This window comes from Rhipicephalus sanguineus, chromosome 10 (genome assembly GCF_013339695.2).
Source record: "Rhipicephalus sanguineus isolate Rsan-2018 chromosome 10, BIME_Rsan_1.4, whole genome shotgun sequence".
NCBI lineage: Eukaryota > Metazoa > Arthropoda > Arachnida > Ixodida > Ixodidae > Rhipicephalus > Rhipicephalus sanguineus.
In genome coordinates, this window is record NC_051185.1 from 131542814 (window position 1) to 131566137 (window position 23324).

A 23324-nucleotide genomic window follows, 5' to 3' on the forward strand; every position below is an offset into this window, starting at 1 on the left:
TACATCTGACCCCCACCGTGCAAAACGCACATTGTGCAAGGAGACCTTCAACATCGCTTCTATGGGCGAATCCGCTCTCAAGAGCCACGGGAAAAGTGCAAAGCACTGTGGAATTGTGAAAATGGCAACTGGAAACTCGATGCAGACCAACCTGACAGCAAGCACAAGTGAGTGGCCCACTAGGTCGGCTCCATCCCAAGCGACCGATCTAAGCAGCACTTGCAAGTCGCGCGAGGTGGTTACCGATGCAGAAATTCTGTGGACAATGAAAGTGATTACCTACCACTACTCGTACAGATCGTTGGCACAAACCGGCGACTTGTTCAAGCAGATGTTTCCTGACAGCGATGTGGCCAAATCATTTTCTTGCGGTGAGAAAAAATGTGCGTATGTTGCGTACCATGGACTTGGGCCATTTTTCTTGTCGTGCTTGCAAGAAGAGCTACAGAAGTCTGAATATTAAGTTGTGCTTTTTGACGAGTCAATGAACGGCTTCCTGCAAGAAAAGCAAATGGACTTGCATGTGCGGTATGGGTACTCCTCACACAAGGTGGTCACTAGGCACTACACCTCCGCTTTCATGGGGCACTCCACGGCAGACGATATGCAGAAAGTACTTCTGAAGGCTTTGGAGCCTTTGCCACTTGGCAAGATCTCTATGGACGGTCCAAATGTGAACCTAAAGTTTTTCAGGAACATGCACGCTCATTTTCAGCAAAACCATCAGGTCCAATGTGTCAACTTGTGGACGTGTGGCCTCCATACTGTCCATAATGCCTACAAAGCAGGCGTTCCAGCCTCTAAGTGGGGCATCGACATTCTACTGTCAAGCACGAGTGCACTCTTCCATGACTTGCCTGCACGAAGTGATGACTTTTCCACCGTGACTAACCAGAACAAATTTCCTCTGCCGTTTGTGTCCCATCGATGGTTGGAAAACGCAATTGTGATTGAGAGAGCTTTGCTTCTTTGGAATGATATGAAGAAATATGTGGAGTCCGCAACGAGCAAGCAGGTGAGCTTACCGAAGTGTGCATCCTTTGAAAATGTGAATAGCTTTTGTCGCGACTCCTTGACACTGGCAAAACTGAACTTGGTCCTCTGTGTCACATCGATTATTCAGCCATTCTTGAAAGACTTTCAGTCCGACAAACCCATGATCTTCTTTCTTGGGAGAGACCTTGAAAGTATTGTGCGGAAGCTCCTTTCGACATTCATGAAGGCCTCAGTGTTGTCGTCATTGGGAGGAGTTGGTGGAGGTTGATAACCTCATTAACCACGCTCTACTTGAAAAAGTGGATATTGGTCCCAAGTGTGAACAAGCACTGAAGGATTCAAACGCATTTCAATTCAGAATGGAGTGCAAACAATTTTTGGCAGCTGTGACCAAGAAAATACTGGAACGAAGTCCCCTGAGTCATCTTTGGTTAGTTCCTCTCTAGACCCACGGCTCATGTTCTCAAAGCCGGATCAGTGCCTGGTGGGTCTAAGGAAGGTGCTAGACACCATGACTATGGCAGGAGGACTGAGCGACAGGTGGCGGGAATGTTTACTTGCAGAGTCCACCGAAATGCTGGAAGAGTTCAAGCATGAGCTTCGCCTCTTTGATGGATGAGTTGTTTCGTGAACTCTTGAGCTTCCATCCTTCCTACAAAGATCTATGGAAAACAGTCAAGCTCCTTCTTGTTCTTAGCCATGGACAAGCAAGGGTTGAAGGGGGTTTAGTGGCAACCACCAAATCTCCGTCGAGAACTTGAACGTACATTTCACAGCATGCCATACGTGACTCAGTGGAGGGGCGGGTGGCATTTTAAATGTCGCCATAACAGAAGAGCTCAGATTGGCTGTGTCCGCAGCGAGGCAGCACTAGGGTGCACACTTAGAATCAGAAAAGGGCCAAGAAAATGCTAATCAAACAAAAAGACGCTTGATTATGGAGGAACTTCATTGTATGCAGCTGAAGAGGAAGAAACTGGAAGCAGTTGTTGCCCATTTGATAACCTCTGCTGGTGGCTTTGCCGAAAAGGCAGAAGCGACCGGGGACATCAGACATGTAGTGAAATCTAACAGCCTGCGAAAGACTGGAAAAGTTAAGACCGATGAACTTGACAGCATTAAGACACAAATAGAAAAAAAAACTGAAAGACCTGCCCTGAGCCTCAGAGCTTCTAATGTAGTGAAACTGTGTAATAAGTGAAGTGAACATCATTTGTGTTGTGCAATAAAATTTACTGTTAACTACAATCGTGTTCGTTAAATTTTCTGGAAGGTCCTTGAAAAGTCCTTGAATTTTTCTCTTGGAAGCCTGTACGAACCCTGTTAAAGTTCGAGTGCGAATTGAATCTAATGTTTTTAGAATATTTCTAGAATATTTTTCGAATACTTTGAAGCGAAATTACAGAGAAAAAAAAAAGCTGCAGAGGGTTCCTAAGCATATTCTTATGAGATAGTCACATCAAAGCGTTTCTTTTGGCTAGGTTGGTGAAGCGCTGGAGGGGTGGTATTGTCTTATCAAGAATGAGGCAACACAGAGGTCGAATTGTATTTATTTGCATGATTTGGTGCAACCAATGTGGTGTCGACAAGAGTTTACAAGCGAAAGGAAAAAACACCATTTCCTTAACCTCTCCTTTGCGCCTTCAACTTCTGTGTAGGCCGAACTGACGTGGCGGACAAGGGCGCGCTCCCTTCGAGTCCGAAGTTCCTAATCTGCCCCGTAGACATCAATATATGAGAACATCTGAAATTTTGGACACTCAAAATCTTCGGCGTCCGATATTTTAGATTTTCTGCTCAAATTTCAGGGCTGAAACAGGCATTAATTGAAGCCCTCACCTCTACCGCGTCACTCATCTCATAGGTTTCAACCAGCGCTTTCGCGAGTCGATCCGTTTGAGGCTGTAGCAGAGTTCGAAAGATGGCTTTGCCGCAGTGCTACAGTATGTTAGAGTGAAGCATATCGAAAATCTGAAGGGGCCACTGCCACGCAGTGCGGCCGCTGCGGCGATGTCTTTACGGATAAGCACCGGAAATGCACGGAGGCGTGATGGCAGCAGGCAGCAAACCTCTTTCAGAGAGTTAGCAATGCAGGATGCTTTTAGGGCCTCAAGTGAAGAGAGAGGACATAAATTATACAAATGAATCACATTTTCAAAGTGATAGAAAACACTGATGTGTGACAGTGTTTTGAAATGGTGATTTGTGGGGCAGGCCAGTGTAAACCTCGAAGCATAGGCAGTCACCATCAATGTTTGTGTTCATTATTTCTTGTCATTTCGCCTGTTTATTCCCTAGCAAAAATCCCCAATAGAAAACCAATAGCTATTGGTTTATGGAACACCTATTGGTCTATTGGTTCTTATAGGTCTATTGGTTCCTATAGGTCTATTGGTTCTTATAGGTCTATTGGTTCTTATAGGTCTATTGGTTCTGCATAGGTCTATTGGTTCTGCATAGGTCTATTTGTTTTGTATTTGCATATTTGAACTATATTAGCCTATTGGTAATGTATTAGTTTTGTATCTGTCTGTTTGCCATTCATTAGCCCATCAGAAATGGTCTTGCATAAATGCGTCGTTGGTGTCAGTTTTCATGCAGAAGGCCCACAATGTGGCAGCGCCCCTGCAATGATAATCACAGTGGATGAATGAGGCATATGTTCAAATATATTCTCATAATCAAAACTACAAGTGCTTCTTCTGGCCCTTGATGATGTTGGCGATCTTGCGGGCGACTTTTTTGCTAAGGCAACTATGTCTTGTGTCAATTTCTTCTGGACTGCCTCATCCGCACTCGAGGAAGTGCCTGAAAGATTCTGTAAATAAACAGAGCCATGAAATCAGAACACAGTAACAGATATTTAATTAAAGTTTATACCTTTGAAGCAATGTATAGAAAGTAGGCGGCACAGTGAGAAATTACCTAGACCTTCATTCGCTGCACATGTTCACAATGTTGCAGGAGCCGAACTATAGCAAAAAACTGAGTGAAATATTACACACCCAACTGTGGCTTATTGCGTGAAAGAAAACAGTATATCGGCAAAATTTTGCGGCAAAAAAGGAAGGAAAAGAAAGGGGCAATTTTTTTTTTTTTAATTAAGCAGCGCCTCATCCCGTTTACACGCTTGCGTCCTGTGTTTTTTGAGCTGTACCCAAGAATGAACTGCAAACTCGTCCTTAAATTACAGCAAACTCAATAATCACTTACTATCTGTGACGTGCTCTTTTTCGCGATGGTGGTGCGACTATCATACCTAGAGCATGCCACTAAATAAATTAAGCTAGGGTAGCTTCACGATGAGGCAACAGTAATATGTAAGACTGTAGTAAAGGCAGCCTAGATTCCATATCTTTGCAAGCCCAACACAGCAGTCAGGCTGCAATGAGTTGGATATAACACACGTGCTGCATGTTACGTGCTTATGCAGTTAAGCCAACAACATTAATAAATCGCACCAGTGTAGTACGTATGCTATGCATATTTTGTATAATGAGTTATCATGTGGCCTTGGTTCTTGTGACATTATGTCGAACAAGTATGATAAGCCGATTGGCACACACTACAACACACAAACCGCATCGACTAGAGCGTTTTACTATGAGGCGATAAACGCGTTTTCGGCTCAACACGCACGTTGTAAATACTTACAAAGGGCTTGCGAGACTCCAACTACACTCACGAGCAGGGCGCCTGTCCTTTACCTCTAATCTATGCTACGTTTTTTTGTGCATACTGACAAACACAAAAACAAACTGCAATAATATATACGCTCAATCATTCAACTTCTGAGAGCGTGTGGACTTGCAATCGAGGCGTCGCTGGTCTCGCTGTCATCAAATACCGGAGACAAAGGACGAGGGACTTGTTTTCCCGACCTTTCGGCTTCGTCCCAAGTTCGAATACAAAAAGAAAGGTGATATCAAATAAATACTAAATAGGAGTAAATACCATGCCCACTCAACTCACCAAACAATCGGAGCACATGGACCTTGAAGTATAACCTTATTGCTCGTCTTGCCATTATTCTTGGTGCCACTTTGTAGAGTCGAAATCGGTCGAAATCCAAGACATTTATGGTTCAGAACGTCTCCATCTGGTGCACGCTGAACACAGTCTTCACGTTATCATCGCGGAAGCACACTAAAGCAAACATCGTGTGCAGGCTTACGTGAAGCGTCGAGATCACACAAAGCGCGCGCTAGGGGCGACAGACACAGAACGTTTTGGCTTAGCTTGGTTGCAGGCTTGGCTTGTCTCATTTTTTTTTTTTTGTCACCTGGCTACTGTAACCTGGCTGGTTCTCTGCCGGTTGTGATCTCATGGCGGTTTCTTTATTATTATTCTGTGGTGTCTGTGTTGTCGATTCCTTCGCAAGTTCTTCTTTAGCGTGTTTTACTATAGTGCCCGTTTACCGCACGGCAGGTACGGAGACACCGTACCGCCGTGGTCGACACGCAGCCTTTTTATAACTCTTTTAGTCGCGCGAGTTGCTAACTGCACACGGTGTCTCACGGTGTACGATTAAGCTCAATCGGGATCGGACTTATCAGAAGTGAATTGATCCCGTCTGCAGCTTGCGTATAATACAGCCAATCATGATCAAGAAATTTGATCGGGATCGGGTACGACGCGCTCAATCAGTCATAAGATGTTATAAACAGCTACCAATAGGCGGTAGCTGTTTGAACAATAAAACTCCTTTTGGCCTTATACATCTTCTGTTAGTACATTAAGAAACTAATAGAAGTACTTATTTGACCAATACAACTTCTATTGACCCAAAAGTCACCAATAGGCAGCACCTATTTGACCAATACAACTTCTATTGGGCCAATAAGACACCAATAGGCAGCACCTATTTGACCAATACAACTTCTATTGGTCCAATAAGACACCAATAGGTGATGGCTATTGGTATCTATTGGTACCAATAGAAGTCTTATACGACCAATACAGCTCCTTTAGATGTCCTATAGAACCAATAGCGATTTTCTATTGGACCAATAGAAAATCCTATTGGTATTTTTGCTAGGGAATTGTTCAGTAAAAGATAACATTTGTGTCTGACATGACAACCCATTGCAATGCAGGGGGTGAAACATATGATCGGCAAACCACACGTGTTGCAGCAGTTGTGTCAAGTTTTCTGTGCAGCTCCATTTGTAGTCGTTGCTTGGGCTGCATGAGCGCTCGAGTACCTTGGTCACGTGCCAGCTTTGCACGGGATACTGTAGCCGTCATGTAGCGCAATAGAATGGCGTGGCGCGTCTTTGTTTGCATGCACAGTGCTGTTAAGGGGCAAAGGCAGTACAAGGAGAATCAATCACTGTCCTCGACGCATTTCTGCAAGTAACTTCGCAACTTGCTGTATTTAGTTACTTGCAGAACTGCTTAGCCTCTGTGAGCTTTTCAGAGCTTTTCTCAGGCGCTAGTTTGGATTCTCTCAGAGGAGAAGCCCGGCAAAGCTTTTAGTATGGACATTGAAGACCTTTATTACTCCTTGCTCCAGAGGGATTGTTAAAATGTGTTAATGACTGTATTACCGAACAAGTGCAGGAAACGGTTTTCTAAAACTTCTTTCGAATGTATTTAAAGTTGGCGCTGCTAGATTGGAAGGAGGGCGTTTATGTGCAGAAATCAGGAATTTGTATTGGTTCTAAGGTTACTCCCATTCTTACTGATTTACCTCGTAGCAAGATTGAGAAACGTTTAAAAGGCGCCTTAGGTAATTCTATTATTAAGGTTTTTCGTTACGTGGACGATTACTTGATTTTTTGTAGTGGCGAGGACTTTAAATGCATGGTTACATCAGTGAGCGAAAAATTTGAATGAAATGGAGGAGTTACCTTTACGAAAGAATTGCCTCAGGATAATGGAATACAATTTCTAGATATTTCCTTAACGTTTGAGAATCACATGTGCGGCCAGTATTCTCCTAGATCTTCAAAACTGCTGCTAAACTTCTCATCGAAGCATTTTAAGGTGGTAAAAAACGGTATAGCCATGTGACGCCTTAAATTTATTTATTGCCTCTTTCTTTACTGTTGGCAAAAGTTACATCATCGTCATCTCATCATCACCATCAGCCTGTCTACGCCCACTGCACGGCAAAGGCCTCTCCCATGTTCCGCCAATCAACCCGGTCCTGTGCTTTCTGTTGCCACGTTATACCTACAAACTTCTTAATCTCATCTACCCACCTAATTTTCTGTCTCCCCCTCACGCGTTTGCGATCTCTTGGAATCCAGTCAGTTACCCTTAATGACCACCGGTTATCCTGCCGACGTGCTACGTGCCCGGCCAATATCCATTTCTTCTTCTTGATTTCAACTATGATGTCCTTAACCCCCGTTTGTTCCCTGACCCACTCTGCTCTCTTCCTGTCACTGAAGGTTACACCTATTATTTTCCTTTCCATCGCTCGCTGCGTCGTCCTCAGTTTAAGTTGAACCCTCTTTGTAAGTCTCCAGGTTTCTGCTCCGTGGGTAAGTACCGGTAAGATGCAGCTGTTATGTACCTTCCTCTTGAGGGGTAGTGGTAGATTACCAATCATGATTTGACAATGCTTGCCGAGCGAGCCCCAGCCCCGCCACGGTGGTCTAGTGGTTATGGCGCTCGACTGCTGACCCGAAGGTCGCGGGATCGAATCCCGGCCGCGGCGGCTGCATTTTCGATGGAGGCGAAAATGTTTGAGGCCCGTGTACTTAGATTTAGGTGCACGTTAAAGAACCCCAGGTGGTCAAAATTTCCGGAGCCCTCCACTACGGCGTCTCTCATAATCATAGCGTGGTTTTAGGACGTTAAACCCCAGATATTATTATTATTATTATTAGAGCGAGCCCCATCCCATCCTTATTCTTCTAGTTATTTCACTCTCATGGTTCGGCTCCGCGATTACTACCTGTCCTAAGTAGACGTACTCCTTTACAACTTCCATTGTCTTGCCCCCTATCGCAAAGCGCTGTTCTCTAACAAGATTGTTCCACATTGGATCGTGTCTCCCTGCTGTACGCCCTTCTTTATTGGGATTCTGTCGCTTTCTTTATGGAGGACTATAGTGGCTGTGCATCCGCTGTAGATTTCTTCCATTATGTTTATATAGGCTTCGTCGATGCCCTGATTCCGCAGTGCCTGCATGACTGCTGATGTCTCCACCGAATCAAATGCCTTCTCGTAATCTATGAAGGCTATGTATAGAGGTTGGTTGCAGGCACGTAGGCAAGGGGGGGGCCCGGGGGGCCCGGGCCCCGCCCGAAATTCGTCCAACCTTCTATATTTCCGGGCAACTTTTTCTTCTTTTTGCCATGGAAAGACTTTCTTTCGAACAATTAGGCCTCGGGCCCCCCCCGAAAAAAATTTCTGGCTACGTGCCTGGTTGGTTGTATTCCCTGCATTTCTCTATCACCTGATTGATAGTATGAATATGGTCTATTGTTGAGAAGCCTGTATGAAATCCTGCCTGGTCCTTTGGTTGATTGAACTCTAATGTCGTATTAATTCTGTTAGCAATTACTTTTGTAAATAGCTTGTAGACAATTGACAGTAAGCTGATGGGCCTGTAATTTTTCAGGTCCTTGATGTCCCCTTTCTTATGGATCAAGATGTTGGCATACTTCCAAGATTCTGGTATCCTCCCCGTCGAGAGATGCTTCGTATGCTGGGTGGCCAGTTTTTCTAACATAATCTCTCCACCGTCTTTCAACGGGTCTGATGTTATCCGATCCTCACCAGCGGCTTTGCCTCTTTGCATTCCCTTCAGGGCTTTCTTTACTTCTCCTGTCAATACTGGTGGGATGTCAGATTCCTCTGGGCTATTACTGCTTCTTACGTTATCATCCTCACTGTCTCGGTGGCTGTACAGATCTCTGTAGAACTCTTCCCCTACCTCAACTATTCGATCCATATTGGTTGTGACGTTGCCTTCCTTGTCCCTTAATGCATACATCTGATTTTTGCCTATGCACAGTTTTGTCTTCGTAGCTTTGAGGCTTCTTCCGTTCTTTAGAGCATGCTCAATTCTCTCCATATTATACTTTCTTATGTCGGCTACTTTACGCCTATTGATTAACTTCGAAAGCTCGGCCAGCTCTATTTTGTCTGTTGCATTTGAGGCTTTCGTGGCTTGACGTTTCTTAATAGGGTGTTTCGTCTCTTGGGATAGCTTACGAGTGTCCTGTCTAGCGACTGCACCCCCGACTTCCACTGCACACTCCTTAATGATACTAGTCAGGTTATCATTCATTGCGTCAACGCTAAGGTCGGTTTCCTCGGCTAAAGCCACGTACCTATTCTGAAGTGAAACTCTGAATTCTTGTACTTTCCCTCTCAGGAGCTAGTTCATTAATCGGCTTCTTGCGTATCAGTTTCTGCCATTCCTTCCTCAAGTCTAGTTGAATTCTAGATCTTACCATTCTATGGTCACTGCATCGGATCTTGTTAACTACTTCTACATCCTGTACAATCCTCCACGTCTACTTACGAGTAGCCCGTTTTCTGTAGAAGGTATTCAAGATCCGTAAATTATTGCGTTCTGCGAAATCTACTACAGTAAAACCTCGTTAATTCAAAGTCACTGGGACTGTGAAAAACTTTCGAATTAAGCGGGTTTTCGAATTAACGAAACATACAAAAAGCGGGATGCAAAGAACTTTGAATTACTGAAAGTAATCAGAGGTGGTCGTTTGGCCTTCTACTTTGCGGCTCCAAGGGTTCTTTTGCAGCAATACCTGGTCCCAGTTTTGCTGCAAACCCGGGAAAACGGCGGGCCTCGCTGCTGTCAGCGCAACAAAAAAAGAAAGAAAAGAAAAAGAAAGTCTCGTGGTCAGCTGAAATGCGTGCCTGCGGATAAAGTGGTGTGCTTCACTGCAGCACAGTGGTGACACGCGGGCAGCATGTCACCTGCTCCTCGCAGCGTCAGCGCGTCATGATGCGACCATTCGCCCATTCTTTCTGGTAAAATAAAGAATGTGATAGTGGCCAGTGTGACGGAATCCGCGATCTGTTCTGGCTGGAAAACATGATCAATGAAGTTTTCGAACAGAGTTTTCGAAGTAGGCGTTACAGGCAAGAACTCCGCCAGCAGTGCAAGTGCGCAAATTGCCGGAGCAACCGCCAGTTGGAGGTTCGCATACATCATGAATTCCGTCAGGTCGTCCTTTATTACCTTTTCTTTTCCCAAAAAGAATGGGTAAATCATGACGTGCCGACGTTGTGAGAAGCATGCGACATGCTGGCCGCGTGTCACCGCTGTGTTGCAGTGAAGCACGTCTTATTTTTCGCAGGCGCACGTTGTAGGTGACCACGAGACCGCATTCTTTTCTTTATTACTTTTTTTTTTGTGCTAGCACCAGCGAGGCTGGGTTGCTTCAACTGTCACTCATTAATATCGCTACACTGAATTGCCCTGTGGCTCCTAATGGCCGTCGCTTCCGCGGAGTTCCGGTGAAGTCGTGATCGGGAATTGGCACATAGCACCCAGTTTTCGAATTAACCGGGCTGGCGCTGACCGTCACTTCAAAATATCCACTCAGATTTACATTGCAAAATACGGGACCGCAGAAACCCTTCGAATTAAGAGGGATTTCGAAATAACCGAGTTCGAATAATGAGGTTTTACTGTAGTAACTCCCCTCTGGCGTTTCTAAAGCCGATGCCATATTCCCCAACTACATGATCTCCAGCCTGCTTCTTGCCTACCTTTGCGTTAAAGTCGGCCATCAGTACAGTATACTGTGTCCTTACCTGATTCTACGTCTTCGTAGAAGCGTTCAACCAGTTGATCATCATGGCTGGATGTAGGCGCGTAGGCCTGTACCACCTTCATCTTGTACCACTTATTAAACTTAATTACGATACATATCATCCTCTCATTAATGCCATAGTGTTCCTCTATATTGCCAGCTATATTTTTATGAATAAGGAACCCCACCCCTACTTCTCTTCTGTCAGCTAAGCCACGATAGCATAGGACGTGTCCGTTCGTCAGCACTGTATAAGCCTCCTGTGGCCTCCTAACCTCACTGAGCCCTATTACTACATCCCATTTAACACCCTCTAATTCCTCGAATAGTACAGCTAGACTCACCTCACTAGATAAAGTTCTAGCTTATACGTAGCCAAGTTCAGATTCCAATGGCGGCCTGTCCGGACCCAGAGATTCTTAGCACCCTCTGCTGCGTCGCAGGTCTGACCGCCGCTTTGGTCAGTTGCTTCGCAGCCGCTGGGGACTGAGGGTCGAGGGTTAATTGGTGTATTCATGTGGGAGGTAGTGGCCAAGTACTACACCAGGGTGGCCAATCCTGCTCTGGTGAGGGAGTGCATTGCTGGCTGTGGTCGCCAGTGAGGCTGCCTTTTTACACAATTCCATCATCAAGCGGATGTTTTTTTTAAGTCCGGTTGGGAGTTGTCTGACACGGGGATTCGAACCGCGGACCTCTTGCATGCGAGGCTGATGCTCTACCACTACGCCAAAAGTTGCATACTGTTTTGTTAAAATGAAGGATGTGGAGACTTTTGCCAAGTGGTTAACAGTGTGTGTGTCTTTCCCCAGACCAAAGGCGTGGCGAAAGAGGAGCTGCTGGCCCAGGACGGCTGGGAGGGCGCCTGGCAACTGGATGAATGCGTCCCCCGAGGCCGTCAAGGCCGTCATCGCTTGCTCACCACTCGTGCTGTGCCTGCTGAGCAGCCACTGCTCGAAGTGCGCGGGAAGTTCCTGTCAGCCAGTCAGTTCCGCCTGCAGAATCCAGTCTTCCAGAAGAGGCACGTCTTTTTCGCAGATTTCCACCGAGGGCCTTAAGGAGGCAGAAAATTGTCATCTGCGTGACAGTAACGTGACGCTGCTCCCATACAACTATAATAACGCCTTGGCATCGGTCCTTCAGTCCTTTATATCAAGATTGTATTATGTTGACACTTGAACATGGCCATTCGAGCAGCACAAATGACAGGAGACAGAGTGGACTTAGACTCAGAACAGTGAGGACTCATAACTATTTAGTTTTCATTGCAGCTGTGCAGTGTATAGCTGCATGGTTTATAACCGACGACATAAAAATAAAATAATACTGACTTAAACAGCCAGCCTAAGAAACAAGACCTATAGCGTTGTTTGACAGAACACAGAGGCAGAACCATAAGGCTCCTGTGTCACCTCGCCTCAAATTTTGTAAAGCCTCAAGAATTTCTCATGCAGGCTGATCCCACTGATATAACTCAGGCGACTACTTGTAGCCTTGGCGACGAGTACTAAGGTGGCACAATGTTATTTAATACATCCATGTTCCTTCAACAGCTTCGACAAGGCCCACTGTAGCGATAAAGCTACATATAACGAGCTTCTAGGAAACAAATTTCTTGATACGGTTCAACCTTGACATAAGTCGGTAAAATAGGAAGTTTATTCTTTTATCTAGAAATTTCACTAAATTGCAAGTGACCTTTTATCCAAAATAGTCTTCGAAGGATCCTTTTTGTGGAAAGTGCCGTGAGATAATTAGGGGAAGTGGCGATGAAAAGAACTTTTTGTTTCGTCTGCTAGAGTAATGAACTTGCAGGTACAGTAAAAGCTCGTTAATTTGGGTTTCTAGGGACCGGAAAAAATGTCTGAATTAACCGAATGTCCGAATTATTGAATGGTCGAAATAAACACAATAAATGCAAGAGTTTTTTCAACATACCTTTACTTTACAAAGTAATCGTGGATGTGTGTCTGTTTTCGAGCAGAAATTCACGCGGACACAATTTTTCTGACCCCTTCAAGGTGCTCAGCAGCTCGCATGCTCTCTGCAGTGCCAAAACAAAATTCTTCAAGGACGACGAGGGCCTCCGCGACTTCCTTCACAGTGTGAGGGGGCCCGTGTGGCTCATGGTGTGGCTGCTCCTCTTCAGGCTCTTCGTTCTCGGATTCGTTGCCATGCATCACTTCCTTGACGATTTGCTCATCAGTCAGACAGCCGGCAGTGGCAACGCCATCAGCAATGCCGATATAATCCTCTAGTGTCACTGCATCAGGCATAGCACTTCCGAAATCCTGCCCATCGTCGGCATCGTCGTCCGGCGACACTTCGGCATCGCTGGAGTTGGGTACAACAAAGCCACTGTGCCTGAAACAGTTGGCAATGGCGTGCGCAGGCGTGTTCTGCCACATATACGCAAGAATGCTAACTGCGCTCAGGAGACTCGCGTCGTATTGTTTGCCGATGTCATCGCACAGGAGCAACTTCTTGTCGGCAGAGCCCATTTTTCAGGGCACGCAATATTTCAACTTTGGTGGTGAAGTCCTTGGCCTCGTACTTGGGCCCGCCAACAACACACCGCGAAGAAAAGGCATTCAACCAGTCTCAAGCCAAGTCAACAATTGATGTCCATGGCGATGCTGCGTTTGAGCTTCACTCGTGTTCCGAATTGTTCTTTTTTCGTTTTCGAGCCTCGCCAGCGGCCCGAAAGTCGCCGAATTATCCGATTTGCGGTCAAATCTGTCTGAAATAATGAGCGCCCAGTCTCATAGATTGATGCGTATATTTACAGGGACCAGATGACGTGTCCGAATTAACTGACTTTCTGAATTAACGAGAGTCGAATTAACGAGCTTTTACGTATACTCGAAGTGATTTTACTCGCAAAATATGCCTGTTAAACATGATACCGTGAGTAGTTATATTACACAGTAGCGACCGTCCATCACCTCTTTTTCCTCATTTCCAAAAAGGTCAAGTACCCATTGACGGACTTCCATTCTTTTAGCAATAATATTCACTGAAATGGTAGCAGTTGCTTGCCAGCACACCTAACTGTCCTTGGGAGACTCCTGTGGAAGGGATGGATTCACAGTGCACATAACAGTGCTTGGGAGACCCAAATGTAAGGAAGGGCTTGTCAACACATTGCAGAAACAGTGCTTGGGAGACTCCAATGGAAGAAATGGCTTCACAGCACACCAAATGTTGTTTGGGAAACTCCATCGGAAGGGATGGTTTGTCGACACATTGAAGAAACAGTGCTTGGGAGACCCCAGTGGAAGAAATGGATTCACAGCACAGCAAACATTGCTTGAGAAACTCCAATGGAAGGAATGGCTTGTCAACACATTCAAGAAACGGTGCTTGGAAGACTCCAATGGAAGGGATGGCTTGTCAACACATTGAAGAAACAGGGCTTGGAAGACTCCATTGCAAGAAATGGATTCACAGCACGCCAGACGTTGCTTGAGAAACCCCAATGGAAGGAATGGCTTGTCGACACAATGCAGAAACAGTGCTTGGGAGACTCCAGTGGAAAAAATGGCTTCACAGCACACCAAGTGTTGCTTGGGAAACTCCATCGGAAGGGATGGTTTGTCGACACAATGAAGAAACGGTGCTTGGGAGACCCCAGTGGAAGAAATGGATTCACAGCACAGCAAACATTGCTTGAGAAACTCCAATGGAAGGAATGGCTTGTCAACACATTCAAGAAACGGTGCTTGGAAGACTCCAATGGAAGAGATGGCTTGTCAACACATTGAAGAAACAGGGCTTGGAAGACTCCAGTGCAAGAAATGGATTCACAGCACGCCAGACGTTGCTTGAGAAACCCCAATGGAAGGAATGGCTTGTCGACACAATGCAGAAACAGTGCTTGGGAGACTCCAGTGGAAAAAATGGCTTCACAGCACACCAAGTGTTGCTTGGGAAACTCCATCGGAAGGGATGGTTTGTCGACACATTGAAGAAACACTGCTTGGGAGACCCCAGTGGAAGAAATGGATTCACAGCACAGCAAACATTGCTTGAGAAACTCCAATGGAAGGAATGGCTTGTCAACACATTCAAGAAACGGTGCTTGGAAGACTCCAATGGAAGGGATGGCTTGTCAACACATTGAAGAAACAGGGCTTCGAAGACTCCAGTGCAAGAAATGGGTTCACAGCACGCCAGACGTTGCTTGAGAAACCCCAATGGAAGGAATAGCTTGTCGACACAATGCAGAAACAGTGCTTGGGAGACTCCAGTGGAAAAAATGGCTTCACAGCACACCAAGTGTTGCTTGGGAAACTCCATCGGAAGGGATGGTGTGTCGACACAATGAAGAAACAGTGCTTGGGAGACTCCAGTGGAAGAAATGGATTCACAGCACAGCAAACATTGCTTGAGAAAGTCCAATGGAAGGAATGGCTTGTCAACACTTTCAAGAAACAGTGCTTGGAAGACTCCAATGGAAGGGATGGCTTGTCAACACATTGAAGAAACAGGGCTTGGAAGACTCCAGTGGAAGAAATGGCTTCACAGCAGGCCGGACGTTGCTTGAGAAACCCCAATGGAAGGAATGGCTTGTCGACACAATACAGAAACAGAGCTTGGGAGACTCCAGTGGAAAAAACGGCTTCACAGCACACCAAGTGTTGCTTGGGAAACTCCATCGGAAGGGATGGTTTGTTGACACAATGAAGAAGCAGTGCTTGGGAGACTCCAGTGGAAGAAATGGATTCACAGCACAGCAAACATTGCTTGAGAAAGTCCAATGGAAGGAATGGCTTGTCAACACATTCAAGAAACGGTGTTTGGAAGACTCCAATGGAAGGGATGGCTTGTCAACACATTGAAGAAACAGGGCTTGGAAGACTCCAGTGCAAGAAATGGCTTCACAGCAGGCCAGACGTTGCTTGAGAAACGCCAATGGAAGGAATGGCTTGTCGACACAATGCAGAAACAGTGCTTGGGAGACTCCAGTGGAAAAAATGGCTTCACAGCACACCAAGTGTTGCTTGGGAAACTCCATCGGAAGGGATGGTTTGTCGACACATTGAAGAAACAGTGCTAGGGAGACTTCAGGGGAAGAAATGGCTTCACAGCACACCAAACATTGCTTGAGAAACTCCAATGGAAGGAATGGCTTGTCAACACATTCAAGAAACGGTGCTTGGAAGACTCCAATGGAAGGGATGGCTTGTCAACAGAGTGAAGAAACAGTGCTTGGGAGACTCCAGTGGAAGAAATGGCTTCACAGCACACCAAATGTTGCTTGGGAAACTCCATCGGAAGCGATGGTTTGTCGACACATTGAAGAAAGAGTGCTTGGGAGACTCCAGTGGAAGAAATGGATTCACAGCACACCAAACATTGCTTGAGAAACTCCGATGGAAGGAATGGCTTGTCAACACATTCAAGAAAAGGTGCTTGGAAGACTCCAATGGAAGGGATGGCTTGTCAACAGATTGAAGAAACAGTGCTTGGGAGACTCCAGTGGAAGAAATGGCTTCACAGCACACCAAATGTTGCTTGGGAAACTCCATCGGAAGCGATGGTTTGTCGACACATTGAAGAAACAGTGCTTGGGAGACTCCAGTGGAAGAAATGGCTTCACAGCACACCAAACATTGCTTGAGAAACTCGAGTGGAAGGAGTGGCTTGTCAACACATTGAAGAAACAGGGCTTGGAAGACTCCAATAGAAGTGATCGCTTCACAGCACACCTTATGGTGCTTGGGAGACTCCAATGGAAGGAATGGCTTCACAGCAAACCATACGGTGCTTGGGAGACTCCAGTGGAAGGGATGGCTTCACAGCACACCATACGATGGTTGGGAGTCCCAAATGGAAGGAATGGCTTGTCAACACATTGCAGAAACAATGCTTCGAAGACTGCAGTGGATGAAATGGCTTCACAGCGCACCAAATGTTGCTTGGCAAACTCCATCGGAAGGGATGGTTTGTCAACACATTGAAGAAACAGTGCTTGGGAGACTTCAGTGGAAGAAATGGCTTCACAGCACACCAAACATTGCTTGAGAAACTCAAGTGGATGGAATGGCTTGTCAACACATTGAAGAAATGGTGCTTGGAAGTCTCCAATGGAAGGGATGGCTTGTCATCACATTGAAAAAACGGGGCTTGGAAGATTCTAATGGAAGTGATGGCTTCCCAGAACACCATATGGTGCTTGGGAGACTCCAATGAAAGGAATGGCTTCACAGCACACCAAATGTTGCTTGGGAACCTCCAATGGAAGGAATGGCTTGTCAACACATTGAAAAAACTGTGCTTGGAAGACTCCAGTGGAAGGGATGGCTTGTCAACACATTGAAGAAGCAGGGCTTGGAAGACTACAATGGAAGTGATGGCTTCACAGCACACCATACGGTGCTTGGGAGACTCGAATGGAAGGAATGTTTTCACAGCACAACATAGGGTGCTTGGGAGACTCCAGTGAAAGAAATGGCTTCACAGCACACCAAATGTTGCCTGAGAAAACTCCAATGGAAGGAATGGCTTGTCAACACACCATACGGTGCTTGGAAGACACCATTGGAAGGGATGGCTTCGCAGCACACCATACATGAAGAGTGGTAAGCGCGACTAGACAGGGACGAAGAAAGAAAACAGACAAGGATACAGTGCTACTTTCAACTGATTTTATTTTCGCTTAAACCGATAATTATATACCTAGTGAGCGGAGACAACAGAAAAAAACAAATGGACAATGAGTGGGTATATCGCTGAACCGAACACGTGTACAGGGCAATATCACGACATGGCAAAAGTATGAACGCGACAAAGCAAGATATTGCAACTCTTTTTGAGAAAGCGAGAGGAAAGGCTGGCTAACACACATTTCTTCTAATCTATTAATTTCATAGGCCTCAACAATTTCTCTAGTCATTGTACTATATGTCTTATACAGGATAGAGGTGTTTTCAAACAAGGGCATGCAGCCACAAACTCGGCAATGATTGCCCAAATGACCTGAGATTGCTTTTGTGCTTTATATTGATGGTCTATCAGTCTCTGGTTGATACATCTGCCGATCTGACCAACGTACGTCCTTTTACACGAAAGCGGAATGGCGTAGACAACTTTGCGAGTTCTGGTTACAAAAAGTGTTCGGTGATTAATAGGACATGCGTTTACCTTGTTACTCTCCCAATTTACCTTATGACATAGCCTCTGTAGACGGTCCAGAGCGGAAAAGACTACGTCCACCCCCGACTTTCCCACAATTCTTCTGAGATTCTTCTGAGTAGACACGACTGCCGCAACGAATGTGTGTTTTACCGGTAACACAATTACAGAACTCGCGCAGTCACGTCCCTATTCATGTCAAAGAAATGTGCCCGTTCAGCATCGGCACGCACGTAGCGCTCCCACAAACAGCATCGTCCTTGACGACCTGCTCGTTCCCGAAAAGGTGGTCGATCAACCGTCCTCCTCTGGTACGTGAGATTACCACCGTGAAAACGTTTTTTCGACCTCTGGGATCTTTCTAAACCTTCAGAGCAAGCGACACGTGAAGCTGCACGTGCACGGTGAGCAGACAACAGCGCGTGCAGGGTGTGTGAACGTGCTGAGACAGCGCTGTCAAAAGGCAGATGCGAGGAGAGAAGCGACCGGTTTTTGCAAGAAAGGCGGCGAAAGGCGTGCGACGCAGCGCCCCCTGGCCGAGCTTGGGAGGCCTATGCCCTGCTTTATGTTACATCGCGAGTGTTCGCTTGAATTGATACAGATTGTTAAGACTATCAGCTGCGCTAAGAAATCCATCATCTGCGCATTTATTATTTGACCTGAAATGTGCAGCTGGCGTTTGAAGTTGACATCCGTAGCGGCTCGTAGGAATTGTGCAGCAAGTTCATTATGCGATGATGCTTCAGGCCACCTGATTCATTGGTATCTTGTAATAATCTCTCCTAATTAAGTTTCTCCATGACACTGTTCCAAGAAGTGGCTTGGTCTGTTAATTCTCTAATGAAGAGGGTTGCAGCTAATTCGTTCGTGGCAGGTAGAAGAATTGAAGAAGCCTTTGCTGTGCACTTGCGCATTTGTTAGACGTTTGGGTCTCGTACGGTGACTGGAGACTGCGTGGGCGCCTATTTTGTAATTAAAGAAGACAAAACATCGGGTAACGTATGTGGCAGTTACGATTTCCCCTGCTGGTGGGCTTCGCTGCACAGCGAATCGTCGATACCGTAATGCACAGTACATGCTTTGTGGCATAACACAGCTGCAATGCCATAAAGCTGACTATAGTGAATCTGTCATCTTGTAGGACGTATATATAATGTAAATATATAGTGCATTGAATCCAAGGGGCAGTGCAAGCATGGCGTAAACAAGCAGGGCATAAGTCAAAATATGGGCGGCGTGCGCAGCACAGATTTCTTTGCTCTCCACAATGAAGGAATTGCTTTGTAAGTTTTACCGCTACACAGGGGTGTAATGCGACGAAAACTAAATGCCACGCTGTGAAGCTTGCTACCTGTGGCTGCAATTAGTTGCCGGAAAGAGTATCGCCAGGTTGCTTCAGTGGCGCAAAGTGTTCTCTGGTCCGACACGTAGACGTTTCCCACGACCATGTTGATGAAAAATAAGTAATAGGAAAACTTTTAACGGCTTCACAGCAGCTTTAGAACGCACAATTGTCTTGAGGGACAGTCCGAGACGCCCATCAAATGATCATTCTAGAATGAATATTTAAGCTTCAGACAGGCATATTATGCATATTTAATTATGGGTATATCGAATTAACTATTTAGCGATGCCCTTTGATTCCGATGTATGCGAGTTTTACTGCATATACACTTAGCCAACAGTGTGCATTCGTAACATATTGGTCGGTTCAGCGAAGCATTATGTGGTGAGGAGTACTGATTTTCCGGGCGTAAACAAATACTTTTTTTTATTATATGATATTTAGGAGATGTTGGTGCTTCTGTGTAGCACTGGCTACTCCTTTTCGCTGATGATAGGATATGTTAAAAGCACAGCAATAAAAAAAATATTTCATAAAGAACAGCTAGGCAGAGTTCATATAAGTTCGTATACAACAGAAAAAGTTATTCACAATGGTGTTTCATATATCTGCTTGATACCGCACGCATGCGATGGGAGCCATATGTATGCATATGCGACATGTACTGGTTGAGGATGGCCTTGATCCATCACCAGGATGTGTCCGGTAGGCACCTGGAACTCCACTGATCTGATGAGAAAATAAGCAATCTGCATCGCTGCGCCTCCTAATACACACATGCTGTGGGGTAGGGAGGCCAGCTTCGGCGTGAGGCTCGTTCGCGTGGTGGCTCGATCGCCACAAGCATTTGTTTAAAACAAGCAATAATATTGATTATTCGGCGGTGACTATCATGGAATATTGGAGCTAAACGTTTTTCCAAGGTACCTTTTGGGAAAAGCTGGCTTTTCTGGAACTACAGAACAAGGCCCAAACAGCAGCTCATATGAATATATAGCATGCTAGCTGTTCCGATCATGTCTCAAACTTCGCCGTTCGAAAAGAATCAGCTTCGTAAACTAATGCACTTCATACGCCAGCAACGTTAACACAAAAATAAAACCTAATGCACAGTGCGGCTATGCCTGCACTCGAAGAGTGCATAATTGATCTCACTGAGCTGAAACAAAACTGATTCCCCCTCCTTGCGAACTGCTTGCCCCTTAGTCAAAAAGTGGCCCTTCCCAAAGAAAACAGCAAGTATGCACCTTTATTCGTGCGTCCATTAAATCAAGCCACCTGCATTTCCACGGTTAAATTGCATGATCAACGTCTCGCACGCACGTAGAGCCACGGGACTAGGCTAGGTACATCTCGCTTGGAATTTCCTAGGGACAGCACCAAAACGTTGTCTGGCAACGCGGGCATGTCTTGGTGGCTTTTTAGTCGCTCCCATATCAACTTGGGAACCAAAACAGTCGAGCGCTGGCTGACAGGCGTGTGCTCTGGAAGCTTCGGAAGTATGCACACGGCAGCGCACACACAGTCAGAACTGTGGTTACCGTTTGCCACAACTGCTGTGGACGAAGCCGCAGTCACTATCGACGAGAACGTGTATGGCGACAACGAAACTCTGAAAGTACCTGCACATCCAACACTCACCGAGTCAAAGCGATGCTGCCTGCCGCAACCGCTGAGGGTATACGGCTCTGAAGCTCTGAAGGTACACGGCTAACTCAGCGGCAGGTTAAAGGCAATAAAGTCGTAAAAAAGCACGAAGCGTTTCGACGCTCTTATCGTTCACTCTTGATTATGGTGGAGCGAACTTGGGCACTTAGTTTTCAGTTGGCCTCAAGCGCAGCTTTGGTGTATACCTTCGCGGCAGCCAGCTGCGCTGTCCCTTATTGGTTCGTTCACGTGTGTCAAGACATACACGAGACCTTTCGATGGCATTAAATGTTTTGTATGTATATCGTAGTTTGAAAATGCATTTTGCGAGTTTTTTGGTGATGTGAAATTTCGGGTGGTACGAATATTTCCGCTCCTCCATGAGATTCGTATCACTGAGATTCTAATGCGACTGGTTTCATTTTTGTGCCCTGGGAAACATGGTGGATGGAGTTTATGGGCTTGTCAACAGATGGTGCCCTACTTTGAATATCCCGAGGGTGCCTCGATGTGTGCGCGCCTCCGCTTCCAGGGTGAAGACACCTTTTGAAAGACTCCGCGCCGCCTGGTGGCATATTGGTTCAAAAGTGTCGGGTGGCACACAGAAACTAGTGCGGGAACGGTGCTGTAAACACGTTGTTCTTGACGTATTGAGATCCGTTCTTTGGCCGCTATGAGAGGGTACTGTGGGCCACTGTGTACTAGTTCATGTGTGAAAGGCCAGCGGATGTTTCGCTTCCCTCCTAGCAGTGAGCGAAGAAAAAAATGGGAAGCACAAGTGAAACGCCACCGCTGGCATCCGACCGACAGCACCAAAATATGTGAGGTTAGTTGTTGGCTTGTCCAGCATGTGGCCGTGCATTCTTTGTCGCTGGCAGTGAGCATGCTGTTGAAGAAATTCTTGTTTGTCTCGCTATAGCTGCATCGCATAATCATTGCGTGAAGCTGCTTTTACAAAGAGGAGGGTAATCTTTGCGTTAAGTCGTGCGGAGTGATTAGATGGTTCCGCTACCTTGTCGTTAAGCTTAGATAAGCTTGGTCAAAACAAGTTAACCATAGCTCATGCTAAATAAGCGTAGTCAAAACAATAGTAATCGATACAAATCAATACTGATTGATACTCATTACCAATTAAGCCGCCGGATTAAACCAGGGTAAGCTTAGAAAAAGCCTAGTTAAGCCAGTCTATCGCAGCCTAATTGAGTTAGGACCAGCCAATTTAACGCTAGTCGATACCAATCTATACTGATAGATACCTATCAAGTGAGATTAGGCAAGATTAGTGGAGATTATGTCGGATCACACTAATCCGGTCCAAGATGAGATGGCATAGCCATGAGGTAGATTAGACCCAACTAGGCTATGTTCTTTCGGATTAAGCATGTCTAAATAAATCTGGGTTAAGCTAATTCTGAACAAGTCAATGTTGAGTGAATTGAGAATGACTAGCCGTTTGGGTGACTGCGTATAGTCGCATAAAGCCGATCCAATTAAATTCCATTAAGCTGGATTAAGGTAGTCCGAATCTTGAACCATCCAATTTTGAGTAAGTTGAGATTGCCTATCCAGTTGGATGACAAGAGTATGGCCACAATAAGGCAATGTGGATTAAGCCGGATTAAGCTAATCCGAATTAAGCTAATCACGAGCGAGTGAATTTGGAGTGAGTTGAGATTGTCTAGCCTGTTGGATGCTGGAGCATGGCCAGTTAAGCCCACCCGGATTAAGCCAGATTAAGCTAATCCGAATTACGCGAATCTTGAGCAAGTCTCTTATCAGTAAGTTGAAATTGCCTAGCCATTTGGATGACTGAGTATGGCCACAATAAGACAATAGAGTTTTAAGTCTGATTAATCTAGCCCGGATTAAGCCGGTTTAAGCTAATCTGGACTAATGTAATCGTGAACCAGCCATTTTGAGTAAATTCAGTTTGTATAGTCAGTTGGATGATCCACACTGCCACAAAGCAGTGTGGATTAAGCCGGATTAAGCTAATCTATATTAAGCTAATCCAATTTTGGTACTCAACAAGTTAATAAAACTGTCATTAGAGCTCCATGACCAGGTCATATATGTCATGGCGTACATGACATGCATGACATCTTTTTGGTGTTATGACCAGTAATTTTTTTTTTCATCTTACACTGTTATTATGCCCTGTCAATTTTGGTATACATAAAGTTAATAAAACAGCCGTTAGAACATTATGACTGTGTCATGTGTGTCATGGCGCACATGACATGCATGACATGATTGTCGTGTTGTGACGAGTCATTCATGTTAGCCATACGCTCCTGTCATGCCGTGTCAGTTTTGGTACACATCAAGTTAATAAAGCGGCCGTAAGAGCTCCATGACCAGGTCATGTATGTCATGGCCTATATGACATGCATGACAAGGTTTTCGTGTCATGACCGGTCATGTATATTTTTCTCATGCTCTTATCATACCATGTC

At 45.5% G+C, this 23324-nt stretch overlaps 1 protein-coding gene across 3 annotated transcripts in view; it reads left to right on the forward strand.

Annotated features, from left to right (window-relative positions):
- The window catches only part of LOC119372459 (inactive histone-lysine N-methyltransferase 2E), a 533413-nt gene that overhangs the window by 141146 nt on the left and 368943 nt on the right, over nucleotides 1–23324 (forward strand). For all 3 annotated transcript variants that reach the window (XM_049419603.1, XM_049419602.1, XM_049419604.1), the window contains one exon: nucleotides 11552–11760. In XM_049419603.1, the coding sequence (XP_049275560.1) occupies nucleotides 11552–11760 (209 nt within the window). The remainder of the gene's footprint in view (nucleotides 1–11551; nucleotides 11761–23324) is intronic.